Source organism: Melospiza georgiana, chromosome 6 (genome assembly GCF_028018845.1).
Source record: "Melospiza georgiana isolate bMelGeo1 chromosome 6, bMelGeo1.pri, whole genome shotgun sequence".
NCBI lineage: Eukaryota > Metazoa > Chordata > Aves > Passeriformes > Passerellidae > Melospiza > Melospiza georgiana.
Window position 1 is genome coordinate 1,207,389 of NC_080435.1, and position 13,945 is coordinate 1,221,333.

At 40.9% G+C, this 13,945-nt stretch overlaps 1 protein-coding gene across 5 annotated transcripts in view; it reads left to right on the forward strand.

Moving 5' to 3' along the window:
• Nucleotides 1-12,514, forward strand: part of ZFYVE26 (zinc finger FYVE-type containing 26) — a 47,666-nt gene extending 35,152 nt beyond the window's left edge. For 4 of the 5 annotated variants that reach the window (XM_058026046.1, XM_058026045.1, XM_058026047.1 and 1 more), the window contains exons 32-41: nt 416-563; nt 1,699-1,908; nt 2,522-2,737; nt 4,643-4,840; nt 5,140-5,342; nt 6,208-6,349; nt 6,910-6,969; nt 8,131-8,313; nt 9,053-9,097; nt 10,143-12,514. In XM_058026046.1, the coding sequence (XP_057882029.1) occupies nt 416-563; nt 1,699-1,908; nt 2,522-2,737; nt 4,643-4,840; nt 5,140-5,342; nt 6,208-6,349; nt 6,910-6,969; nt 8,131-8,313; nt 9,053-9,097; nt 10,143-10,352 (1,615 nt within the window). In that variant the 3' untranslated portion in view covers nt 10,353-12,514. Of the gene's footprint in view, nt 1-415; nt 564-1,698; nt 1,909-2,521; nt 2,738-4,642; nt 4,841-5,139; nt 5,343-6,207; nt 6,350-6,909; nt 6,970-8,130; nt 8,314-9,052 lie in introns of all 5 variants that reach the window. The other variant, XM_058026048.1, reaches the window with a different exon arrangement.
• The last annotated feature ends 1,431 nt before the right edge of the window (nt 12,515-13,945 follow it).

Genomic DNA, 13,945 nt, shown 5'->3' on the forward strand with positions numbered 1-13,945 from the left:
CAATTACTGAGAGAATTCTCTGACTAGGAAGAAATTATTCACAAAGATGGGTACATTTCTTACTTATGCTGTTGTGTATCTGCTTTCAATGTGTATTTTAATACAGGATTTTAAACTTGTGCTTCCTGAGAATGAACATTTTACACTTCTTCACGTTTTGTCCTACAGAGCTTGAGGTGGCAGGTGTGATATATGAATTTCACATATACTGTTTTGCTGGCATCTTCAGTCAGTGTGTTACACTGAACATGGCAAAGAAACCCCAAACAATAACAAGTACTCTGAAAGGATTGTATGATGGCTAGACAAACATGGTGTACTGGTGATTAGAAACCACTGTCCTAAGAGTTGTCTTTGCATAATGTTCTTCAATGTACAGTAACAGTGAAAGTGTATGTGTTTGTTTAACCTCTAGCTACATCAGCAAAGTGGATGTGTTGAATATTTTGGTTGCTGCTGCCTACCGTCCAGTGCCACCTTTGGATCAGATCCTTCTCCCAGCAGCAGTAACAAGACTGAGAAATCAGCTTTTGGAAGCAGAGTACTATCAACTAGCTATAGAGGTAACACTTGTGGAGGGATGTCAGTGTTAATTCTTCTGTAGTGGCTTTTGTTTTCCTCCCTCCTGGCTTCAGGTGGATGTGATGTGGGAAATGGACAATATTTAAACAGTTACAAACTGAGATTAAGTTTCTAAATGTGGAAGAAATAATTTTCTGAACCATGAAAAAAATTTCTGAGACAGAAAAGTCCTGCTGTGGAGCAGCTGCAGAAGGGAAGGATAAGCAGCTTTGTTTTCTGGTGGAGTTAAGATTGGAATGGACTAACTGCAAGGAAGTCATTAAATGGGGGAATCTTGCAGCCAGTAGAAGGGGTGAGACACCCTTTGTGGCAAAACTTTATCTGAAGCTTAAATGTTAGATTCTATTTGTCTGTAATCTGACAGCAGACATCGGTAAGGCACCTTTCCCAACCATTTACTTGGAAATCAGCAATGTTGGCAAATCCATACCTCAGAGCTCATCTCATGTGCTTTATCATCATCTAATCCTCCCAGGATTTTGTAAGCCTCTCTTTTTTGGCATTGCGCTGTGTTAAATACAGGATTATGATACTACAAATAGTATTAAGATTTGTTAAGCAGTAATAAACAGCAAAAATAGATGACCTATTTGAATAGAAATAGTTCTTGTTTAAAAGCAGCTAAAAGAGCTTTAGGTCTACTAAAGAAAATCAGGTGTAAATTTTATCAGCAAAGTTGTGTGAAATAAAAAATATCTTGGCAGTTCATGAAGCCAAGATATTCTGTTGCCTTTTGCCTTCTGTTGCCTTTTTTAAAACCACAAATTTGATGAATTCTGCTCTGTAAAAATCACCTGCTTTAGAAAAGCTGATGTGAAAATGTCTTGGTTTAGAACTCATGAACTGAAATTTCCCAGATAAACAGTAGTTTAAACTTATACAATTAAAAAAAGTCCACATTTGTAGATTGCGAGTGTTTTGGTAGTTGGCCTTTTGTGCCAGTAATATGGAAATTATCAACATGGGTTTTTTGGATGGTTTTTCAGTTGTTTGTTTTTAATGGGAAATGTGCTCTAGGATGGGAAAGGTCAGAATCACAGACTCTGTGATAAGCCATTTTTCCTATTTGGTGTACTGAGTCTGTGTTGTAATATTAACAAATGATTTTGAATTTAGGTTTCTACAAAATCTGGATTGGATCCAGGTGGAGCATGGCATGCCTGGGGCATGGCTTGCCTTAAAGCTGGAAATTTGACTTCAGCAAGAGAGAAGTTTACCCGATGTTTAAAGCCACCCATGGATCTAAACCAGCTGAACCATGGTTCAAGGCTGGTCCAGGATGTGATACAGTACCTGGAGTCCACAGTGAAGCCTGTACTCATCACAGTAAGAATCTTAAGAAATTATGGTTTAGTATACATCTTACAGGAATGCATGTTACAATAGCAGATGATAGGGTGTTTATTTTCCTTCTTTATCATGATTGTGTATTGCGAACTGAATATTGTTGAGAAATTTGTTAGCTGTTACATGACAGTGAAGTGGTGCCTGAGAGATCGTAGATTTTACAGCAATTTGGGATATACTTTGTGGAGGGAAAATAGGCTGTACTGGATAATGTACTATTCCTACAGTCTAAGGAAGGTAAACTCAATCCCAGCAGTATTTTGTGATGCTGCAATGATGCAATTTTCTACTGAAACTCTGGTAACTTTTATAAAGTTCAAAGACTTTAAAATGCTTTCCCACTCCTCTCATCAAAAACCACTACTACATGGTTTGGAATTCTGTTTAGGTACCAAAAAATTACTTTTTGTACTAAATAACTGCAGAATCATGATGATGAAAGACCAAGTACATATTTTAGGACAAAAAAAGCCTCTTTGAACTGGGTTGTTGAGCAACATAACAGAAGTGCTTCAGGGCTGAGGGACAAGACCTACCTGAGAATATTTTTTCTTGCTGATCACCTGTCATTGGTTCTCTGTGTTAATGGTAGGATGATGATTACTTTGCCACTTTGAGGGAACTTGAAGCAACACTGAGGACAAGAAGTCTGTCTCTGGAGGTGATGTGTGAGGGGAAGATTCAACACAACAGCTATTACCAGGAGTGCTTGTTCTATTTACACAGTTACGGCACCAATCTGGCAATAATAAGCTTTTACATGAGGCATGACTGTATGAGAGAAGCACTGCTTCACTTGTTAAATAAGGTGAGTAGTTCAGTTTTCATCATCAAGACGGAAATTTGAAAAACAGCAGTGAGCATCATGCAGTGTTCGGGTGGCTTTCTGCACAGGACTTTGCTGAGGTCCTGAAATGCTGTTATACAAACAGTCCAGTGACTGACAGGAATTCAGTGAGACAGAAGAGCAACACTGATCCTTGCAGATCTAAAAAGAGCATGCAGTTTTGGTTCTTTTTATAGAGGTCCTGCATCAAGAGCTCTTTGTCTTTTTATCTACAAAGTTGAAAATGTGGGACTATTGTCAGAGAGTTCAGAAGACAAAAGGAAAATTTTGAATTCCAGAGTGCAGATAACATTAGACACTACTCCCTATCCTGTGCCTCTGTCTCGTGGTATTGTTTGTTGAATCAGATCACCCATGTTTGCATTTCTGTAACCATTAGGAATATAAGGGAATACGGAGGACAGAAGTCTAGGGAACCCAAAATGTGGTTTCCAGCTCTCCCTTAAGGAAATTGCATAATATAAGAGGACTTAAGTATCACTGGAATAAACAGTTCTGTTGTGCTAAACTACAATTAAATCTAGAATTTATTCCAGGTTTTAACCAAAACTTTAAGGGTGCTTCTTAGGAGATGTGAATCCATTATATCTCACCAGCTTGTGAGAATGTGGTGTTTCCTTTTCTAAGTTGCTGTGCTTGTGTTTGAATTACCGATTATTTTTTTATTATTTGAAATAACTCTTACTGAGAATGTGCAACTTGAAACACCAACTTCCATTGTCTTTATCTGGTTATGAGGTTTGTTAATAGAAAATTAACAAACTTATCTGCTCTGTTTTCTTACTGTACCATCAGTCATTCTAACGTCTTAAAGTCATCTGCATATTGAATTACCTTTTTAAATTTGTCCTTTACATCAGTTTAAATCTGCTTTTAAAGAAAAGTTGCGTATTTTTACAATGTAGGGGAGATAATTTAACCTCTTAAGTAGCAGACTCAGAAAATACTCTAGACAGACAATTTGATGTGGAAGTTATGGACAAGGAACTGGTAGTAATCATACAAACCAGAGAGGAGGGTTGGTTCCCCTAAAGCTGTAAGGTACTAAACTTCTGACTAAATATTTTGCAGTTGGTTGTTTGGAGACATTTTATGTGTACAGACTTTGTCGCTTGTGTCTTACTCTGAGATTAAAAAAAAATTCCAAAATTTCATATCAAGCCTTTAAAACATTTGTGGTGGCCCTGATGACACATATTAACGTTACTGTGGAAAGAAGCACATGTGAAGCTGCATTTGCAAGACCACAGTCAAGAGGTCAGGGGGAGTAAATATCCCTTCAGGTCACTGCTTGTGAGGTTTCATCTGAACAACTGTGCCCAGTCCTGGGTTCCCATGTACACAACAGACACTGTGGAAGTGAAGCAAGTCTAATTGAAGAGCATCTAGGGGCCTGACACACCTGATATTTGAGGAGAGTGATGGAGCTAGGTTTTTCCTGCTGGAAGAAAAGGCAAGAGAGGATCTGTGTGTGCTGTTTTCAGCTAGCAAGTGGGTGATTATGGCAGAAATAGAGCCATGCTTATCTCCTATGTGCCCAGTAAAAGGTAAGAGACAGTGGGCACAATTGGGAGCAAGGGAAACTCCAATTGGATATAAAGAAAAAGGCTTGGGGTTTGTTTGGAGGGGGGGTTTTATGCCTGTATTTGGACACAGCTCAGAACTTGACTGGACAGGTCTAGAGCAGCATGACCTAACTTGGAAGTCATTCTTTAAGTGGGGTTTTGAACAAAATAACCCCCAGAAATCCCTTCCAGTGTCAATTATTTATTAGTTTTATTATCTCTGTCACTTAATATGCCTTTATATTACATAAGGAAAATAAACTACAGTGGCTTTGCTTCAAGCAACTTTCTGTTTGTGTAGGAATCCCCATCAGAAGTGTTTATTGAAGGGATCTTCATTCCAAGTTATGAAAGTGGAAAGCTGCATATGTTGGAGAACTTGTTGGAAACCATTGATCCAGGATTGGAAAGCTGGGGAGTCTATTTGATTGCAGCCTGCAAATACTTGCAGAGAAAGAACTATTACCATATTCTGTATGAACTGCAACAGTTCATGAAGGTAGGTTGAGGGACAGTGCCATCTCTTTCAATGAAATGCTGAATACCATCACACTTTTGGTTACTTACTTTGGTCTAAACCTGCATGCTGGACAAGTATATTTTTGCCTCTTTACAATCTTAGAAAACATAGAAGGGCCTGAGCCTTACTAAAGCTGACCTGACCCATGTCATGGTTCTGGCACATTGTATGAAAGAAAGCAGAGCTCTGCCTGCTCTGTGTGAGCCCTTCTGTGCAGCCAGTGATCTCTGAAGGTGGGGTCCTGTGCTCCATCTTAGTGCTGAGTGCATTTCTTCCAGGATCACGTCCGTGCTGCCATGACCTGCATTAGGTTTTTCACTCATGGAGCAAAGTCTTACACTGAACTTGGAGGAAAACAGATGTGGCTTCTAAAGATCAAGGACCATCTCAAAGTCTATCTGCAGGAGGTCTCGAGAAGTTCAGGAAGGAAAAAAATGGCATTCACTTTTCGGAAGAAAATGTCTGCTACAGATGTGTCAAGGTATTTATAAACAAGAAGCTAAGTTTTAGGAGGGGTGAAATTCAGGCTTTAGACTTTGGGGCTTTTATTAGTTTCATTTAAGTTGCCTTTCATTTAAGTTTGCCTGGTTGTCCTTGACCCAAAACTGCTTTTATGTAGTTACAAGTGTAGGATTCCCATCACTTTTTCTCCCAAAAATCCAAACCAAGAGATGGGCAGTTGTTTCTACTAAAAATCTGTATGTATATCAGACTACCCTCCTTCAATTTAAAAAACCAAAGAGGAATCCTACAATGCATAGACAATTATACATCTCTCCACAAGTTGTTTTTTTTTCTTTTCCCCTTCCTTTCCTCTCCAGAAAGCAAGCAGCTTTGTAGTGCTTCACTGTCTACTGGGGTTAACTCAAAACACTGCACTGTGTACCAGTTATAGGTGCCAGAGATAACTGGTTTCCTGTATTCAAAAGTCAGACTGTAAATTTAGCCTGATCTCTCTTGTACTTGGGATTTTATATCTTGGTTTTCTTAGGGGCTTTTTTCTTTCTTTCTTTTAGTCTAGACTCTTAACTTAAACCTGGAGGGGTGTGTGTGTGATGAGGTGAAAAAGGAGGAACAGATGTTAATTTGGGGATCCAGTTTCTCTGGCTTACTTCTTTGAAATAATGTGAATAATTGCTCATCTTCAGCTTGTGATGTATGCTAAGTGCACAGATCTGAAAAGTAATATTGCTGCAGACTTGTACAATGAACAAAGTCAAAAAGCAACTAAAATAATTTTTCATAAGTATGTCTTCTTTTGAAAGATATTGAAGAAATTAGTTCATATAAATAATAATTGACACTTTCTCTATTACAAAATAAAGTCACTTTTTTTCACTGTCTAGGCACATCAATACAGTTGATCTGCAGATGGAAGTAACAAAATTCCTGCATCAGTGTGAGAGCTCTGGAGCCTCTCAAATGACAGACTCCTCCTTACCCACACTCTTTGGAAACAATAACATGAAAATGGATGTTGCTTGCAAGGTACTAATTGCTATTTTAAACACAGCTCTATTTTTCATTAACAATACTAACTTGTAGTGCAGGTTGAAGCATTTGATGGTTGAAGCAGTTTCTTGTATTTTTTGGGCAGGTTACTTACAATGAATGCAACCCATCATTTTTGAAAAAATAATGTTTTTCCTCAGAGTAGCAGAGAACATGTGAGAACTTGTTCTCTTGAGGAGCTCATCTCCTCAAAGTTCAAATTTTCATGGGCAGAGCATCCAAAATACAAATAGTTATATTCTTTTAGTCTGTGCACCCCATTATATTTGGAAGCGAGGCAAATAATGCAGTAATTTTAACCATTCTTAACTTTGGCTCATCTCCATCTGTAAATTGCCTAATGTCCCTTAGGGGAAGCAGTGTGTGACAACAGACCCTATAATTTGCTGTACTTCTTGGGGTGGTGCTGTTTTCTGTTAAGTAATGCATTTTATTTTTGCCTCTGGGCAAAAGCTGGATTTGCATTAATGTTACTTAACCGTACATAGTGAAAAAGGAATGTGCATTCCCAGACTTGTCTGTGCCTCTCTTTTCAGGTCATATTGGAAGGCAAAAACATTGAGGAGGGGTTTGGGATTGCATTTAGAGTTCTTCAGGTATGGAAAAACTTGATATAACAAGCAATATTAATGCAAGTAACTCCTGAAAGCAGCAATTATTTAAACAAAAGCCTTTCCCCCCACCCCCAAATGTATTTAAATCCCCTCAAAAGCAAAAACTTTTTAAGAAAAAAGTCACAAGTTTAAGTCTTACATGTCCATGTATTTGTGGAAGCTTGGTAATGAAATTAAGATGCTGTTTCTGCAGGACATTTCCAGAGTAATTGGATCCTACAAAGGAGTGAAGTGCGTCTCTGCAGTTCATGACAGTCATGCAAAGACAGTGAATAAATGAGGCCAGGGCTCGCTCTGTTGTGTTCTCCTGATTTGAGAGCAAAATTAATTAACTGGGAACTCTGGCTGGGGACCTCTCACTCCTCATGTCTGGGTAGAAATTGAATGATTATCAGTCAGCATAGCTCATGAGCCTCTAAACTCTTCTGAGTGTTTCGCATCCATATAGTCCCAGACAGTAGAGCAGGGCACTTTTGGGCAGAGGTGGCACACTGAAAGAGTATTTATGGATGTGGCAGGCCCTGCTCCTTCTTTCAGGTCAGGATGTACAAGACAGAACTCCTGTTTGCAGGGAGATGGAGAGCCTTAGAAAAACAGCACTTCTAAGCAGCAGCAGCAGCAGCAGCCACTGCCTCCAGTAAAAATGGAGCAGTGAGTCCAGTTGCCTATCATTTCCATTTCCATCCTTTTTTTTTCTTTACTTACTCATTGCAGGATCAGTTCACAGCTTTTATCAATCATCTCTTCCCTCATTGCCTCCTGTTTGGGGTATTCAAAGGGTGGCTGTTGGTGGGGAGGCTGGAGAAATATACTGGTCATGTGCTAAGTGAGGGAGAAGTGGGTAGGGATCTAGGAAAGAGCTTTTGCCAGAAGAAATAAAACTGATTTTTTGCCACTCCTGAAAAGAAGGCAGTAACAGCACTCTTGTTCTTGAGTGATTTTTACAAGTCTGGTTATAAAAAAACCTTTAAGTCAACCTGGAGCAGTGGTGAGTGGAAAACCAGAGGCTCCCAAAACAGCTTTGAGTTTTTGGAGCGTGGTGTGGTATTTTGTCCTTAGGAGAGACTGTCTCAGTTGTGTAGACTCCCTCTGAGCAAACCTGCTGAGAACACTGTGGTGCTCTGATTTTCCAACTACCTCTAGGACTTCCAGCTAGAGGCTACAGAGGTGTACAGCAGAGTGGCCAAGCAGCTGGTGAAGCAGCAGAAATACAGTGAGATCCAGCAGCTCCTGAAGTGTGTCAATGAGTCTGGAGTGGCAGCAAAAAATGATGGGGATAACATTATCCTAAACTGTCTGAATGAGTTCAGAAACATTCCTGCTGAGGTAATTCTGTCCTGCATTGTGTCTCTTGTGAAGTAAAAAGGATATAGACCATACAGGCTGCAGGGAAGTTGGTGCCTGTATGCTCTTTCAGTGAATCAGTCCTTCAGATGCTCTGGCTCCTTGCTGAGGGCACAGCTGCAGGGTGGGAGTGCATGGCTTGCCTTGTACAAGATACTCTGAGAGGAAGCCATAAGTAGCTGTGGCACTCTCCTACCCAGCACTTCCCAAAGGGACACCCGTGGGGGGCACAGAACATTTGCTTCACAAGGCCCTGTCAAATGCTGCAGAAGTGTTCCCTTCAGTGAGGCCTCCCTGGCTAGCACAGAGGAAACTCCTGCCTCCATAGGAACCAATTTTGTGGTTCCTTTTGCCTGCCACAGTGTTTTTGCCATCCCACTCTTTGGGTCAGGGTGGGCCATGGGGTAATTCCTGCTGGGATGGGGGAAACCTACAAATTCATTTCATGCAACACAGGCCATGTCTAGGAGAGACTCATAGCATTCTCTAGGGATACCTCCCAGAGATGGCAGGCAGGAAGAGCTGTGGGGAAAGGGAAGACTTGGAATTAGTATTTTTTTGTATTTTCTACATCTGCAACTCTTGCAGCTGGGACAGTCTAAGCACCTGCTGTCATCTCAGCAGCCCTGCCTGTCCACAGGGGTTTGATCCCTGATGGGGTAAAGTTTTTCAGACTATTATCACTTTAAATGTGAACACCTTTTCCCTTCTTTGGATACAGGATCTCGATAATCTGATTCAGGATATGGACAGTGATGAAAACAAGGTAAGTAAAGTAGCAAGAGCCAAACAGCCCAGACTTGGTCTGCAGTTTGCAAGCTCTTTTTCACTGTCTTCTCTCTCATCCTCATGCAAATATGATTTTTGAAGGCTACTACCTAGATTGTAGAAATCACAGTGAATTCCTCAAGGCCATGGTAATGTGTAAAGCTGTGACATAGAGGTATCAATTGAGACTATTCCTGTTAGTTCCCTGAGAGCCCTCAGAGTGAGGGCTGGACATTTATTAGAGTGGAAGGAAAAGTATTTCAGAAAGGCACATTGGTGAGTTTATTGGTTTGTTATTCAACTTCTCACATAGGTGCTTGCAGATTTCTAGTAATAGCAGGCAGCTGATGATGACCACTTCAGCTTATTGTTTCAGGATTATACTATTTCCATGGTGATCGAGAGTTAAATGATAAAACTTCTCCAGCTTCTGATAGACTTTTTCTCTTAGAGATAAAGCCTAAACTAGTTTATTTCTTTGTTGGCTTTCATACCAGGCAGCCAAGCCACCGGAGAACTGTAGATCCCTGTTTATAGAAGTGGCCATGACTCAGCATTTGGGGATTTTTGTAGATCCCGAGTGGCAGTGGCATAGCTGGGAGTAAAATCTAAAGAGTTTTGACAGTCCTCTGTCTGCTCTGAATGGCAGACTCACTGTTGTAGGCAGATTGAAAAATGGGCTTTTAATTCTGCTTTTCTGTAATATCTATCACTGAAAGATGGGAGTTGTTCTAGAACCAGCAGTGGAAGAAATGACAGATTCAGACACTTTGCTGTGAGGATACTGTAATTAATGCATGAGATGGGATTCCTGAGAGTAGTTTCATGGTCACAGAGTAAAGGAGTGTCTACAAGACACAAACTTAATAAAATACACCTGTTTGCCCATTTCTTTCCCTGGGATCCGCCTCACGCCATGCTGCGTTTGGCAATGTGGCGCTACCACCTTGCGTGACAGGCCTGTAGAGTGGGTATTTCCCTGGGGTCCTTGTCGAGCCTGCCCAGCGGGTTTGCACAGCTCTCTGACCAGGCTGTGGTGTCAGATCCAGGCGTACCTGCTGTGCCACAAGCTGCGCTCGGCCTACCTGGTGTCGGTGCGGCAGGAGCGGGCGCGCGCCGTGCAGCTGGTGCAGCGCGTGCGGCAGCTGGCCCTCAGCAGCGGCGACCACGTCGTCACGGCCATCTGCGCCCAGTGGCTCTCCGTGCACCAGCCCAAGGGCAGGCACCGGCTCCCCCAGGGCACCAGCAAGTGATGGGCGACTGACACGGGCCGTCCTGCCGGAGCAGAAGGCTTCGGGACAGCTCGGGGGCGTCTGCTTCCGCGGCCTGTAGGTACAGTGGAACTCTGATGGCTGATGGCGGTGGAGATGGATGTTGCTAATGTGCCTCTGGTGAAAGGAAGGGAACTAAATTTACAAGTGCCAGTCCTGTATTCTGACAAACAGTCACTACCTCAGGGTGTTTTTTGGCTCTCTTTTTGATGGGGGGTGGGGGGGGGGGGGGCAGTTTCAAACTGAACAAGCAAGGATTTAGGTGTATGGAAGAGAGCACTTCTGTTTCTGGCTTTAGTTTTTGGGTTTTGTTGGCTTTTAATTTTTGGGGGGATTGATATTTTTTGAAAAGCACTGGACTTATTAATATATGTTTTATTTTTAATCCAGAAAACATATGTAGAGAGGACAGAAAAATTTTATCAACTCATTGTAGCCTAGAGTATAAAATTTTTGTGATGTTTCCTGAAAAGTTTTCGAAATTGGAGAATTCTTCTGTTTCAAAGACTAAAACTCAGATTTTTTTTTTAAGCCTCTAGACAAATCATTGCTACTTCTTTTTTATCCCCCCCACACCCAGTATAGTGTACCCATTTTTTTTAGTTTGTTTGATAAGGTAGGAACTGATTCTTTTGGCACATTTGAACTTACCAGTCACACTGTGTTTTGTGTGCCATAGATGTGGTACTTGGGCTAGTGCCAACTAAATGAATGAAGTTATAAAGGGCATGTGCGGTAAGGGAAGTACAAAGGGAAAATAAGCCTTTAAAATAGCTGAAAAATCATGTGCCTCTTTCTTTACTGCAGTAATACCCAATAAATCATTGTGCTGCAGCTTTATGACTGAATAGTTGACAGTAAACTTCCACAGTTTTTCATCAGGTATGGCAAAGAATAATGATAGAGCAAGCTGTGGCAAAATTAAACAGGTGGTCTGTATCCCTTTCACATAGGGATGTATTTATTTATTTATTACCAGAATAATTTGTCCCTCTCAAGTACAATAGAACATGGAACTGGACATGCCCTGTATTGATGGGTTTTGCTCTGGAAGTGCAAGTTGATTGGTTTTATGAAAAAAAAAGCAGCAATCTCTGTGCAATGTCTGTGTTCAGGGATGCTGAAAAAAAGTAGCTGCTTCTCTGCAACTAGTATTGGGACATGACAAACTGGCAAAAATGTGTTAGACAGTAGTAGGACTGTCAAAAAAAAAAGAACAAAACATGGCATTCCCCAAGTTTGTGTTTGCTGTTTACATGTATTTCAGCACAAGAAGTAGGAAAACTAATTCACTTTTTTATTAAAAAGTTGTTTACATCAAAAAACCAACAGGTTTTCTGAAGTGTAATGTAATTGTAAATAGTTTTAGTACATAAAATAATTGAGACTACGAAGTTAAGAGTTTTGCACTATCCCCAAGCTCCCTATAATGAAAGAACAGACTTCCATGGTGTTGGAAAGGATTTGGTCCATCTTCTTCAGGGTTTCAAGAGCTGACACAAACACTTTGGAGGTGCTCTGCTCTGCTCACTAGAGCAGAAATGACCACATACAGCTTTCAGAATCCCCTGAGCACAGATTTGCATTATCTCATTAGTGAGCAGTACTAATGAAAGCTTTTGTTTCCCTGGCCAGACTGACCTAGCTTTCCATCAGCTTACAGCCATCAGGCTAATCCTAAAACGTGACACTACCTATGGCTTCAGTCATTTTAAAATCTCTGATTCTGGGGAGGAGATTTTACTGTGTGAGGGGATCCAGATCTGCATTGCTGTCATGTTCCTGTTCTGCTCACGTTCCTTCAGCTGCAGAGAGCACTGAGAGTGGAGTTTGCCATGCAGACCCATCAGTTCCCTACCTGCCCTTCTTCCTGACCTCTTTGCACTGTACCTGATGCACTTTATATGGTGTTTGGTGTAATTTGATGTTCTTAACCTGGAATTGTAGGGATCTTCCTTGTACCAGCAGAACTGGAATTTTGACCCCAGTTAATTACATTGTGTCATAAATTGTGCAATTATCAAGGGGCTTTGAATTTTTGAGCAGGAAGAAGGGATTGAATACTGCCAGTTTAAGAGAATTTCTCTGTTACTGACCAAGGTTTGTTTACAACTAAAACAAAAATAAAGTATTATGACTGTTAATGTATTTTCAGTTTATTTTTTATCCCAACACAGCTAGGGTTCTCTTTCTAGGCCTGCATTTTGCTTTTGGCTATACTTAGTGGAGTAATTAGAAGGGGGGGTAATTGTTGTATCATGCCAAATTTACATGTTACTGAGTATCCTCAGTATTTAGATCGACTGGAATGTCACATCTTTAGAATTTAGAAGTCCCCCCTAGCAGCTAGGTAGCCTAGGTAGTTCAGCCTCATGCATGTACTCAGTAATCCTCTTTACGGAGCTTTGCAAGTTAATCTAACTCTCCCTTACAAGCCTCCCTTTGAGACAGCTAAATGAGCTTTAGTTTCCTCATTTTTTAGAGATCAGCTGAGAAGTATAAATTACTTGCTCAAGGTCAAAGAGAGTGGATGTATATCTATGGAAATGTTTATTTAATATGTCTTATGTTAAATCTATAATTAGACTTTTTGAGAAGTGCATTGACCTGCAAGGGCAAAAACAGTTAACACCAGAGACAATGTTCTGCTTTTTTAAAAACTGGTTTCTCTTGCTCCTGAAGCCACTTTCAAGGTCAGAGAATGACACACAGAAAGCAAGCCAACGCTCCAGTGGTAGGTAACTTTATACTGCTACATTATAGTTGTGGATTTAGCTTCATCATTGGGATGCAGCACAAAAGAGAGAGGGGGGAAAAAAGTAGAGTGAGTGGGAGAAACACAAAGGAACTTTAAAATGCTACCTGGACTGAATTCTCTACATTAGTGAGGCAGGTGCAGATAACAGCAACACCAAGTAAACTGATTCAGCATTTCTGAGAGAAGATACGGGGTCCAGTTGTAAAAGGAAAATGGTTTTATTTAGTATTGCTCAGAGGTAGCACAGGACTCATCTGCATAGACAGCATCCAGACAGGAAGAATTAAAATTAGCATTGGTTTTCCACAACTGGCAGTTGGTCACAGTGGCAGGTTCATATGCAAGTCCAAAAACTTCTAGGCATTTTTTCAGAAGCAGAAGATAATCCTATGAGCTGTGGCACTTGGTTTCTGACTGCTTAACTCTTTCAGAAATAATCTGTGATCACGGATTGCACTCCAGCAGTTTGCACTCCCGTAGCACTGGGGCTCCAAGGGAGCAGTCCCAGAGCTGTGTGGCCTGAGGCAGCTGCTGGGCAGACAAGCACAAGGATTTCTGTGCAAGTCTTACCTTCCTGTCCTGGGGCCAGCTTGACCGTAATACCAAGATAGTCCTGCCTCCTGCTTCAGCTATTTAGCTCTAGGAGGTTTGGTGTCATTTAAAGCTAAAGTCTCAGCTGAAGTTGTTTAATATTTTTTAACATGGTTGAGATGTTCCTTGTTCATTCTGCTCTATTTTCTAGGTTCTAAAGTAATTTAAAGTGCAGCTGTGGGGGGGGAGATTACTGTGACAACTTTTACACCATCTTTGTTCAATG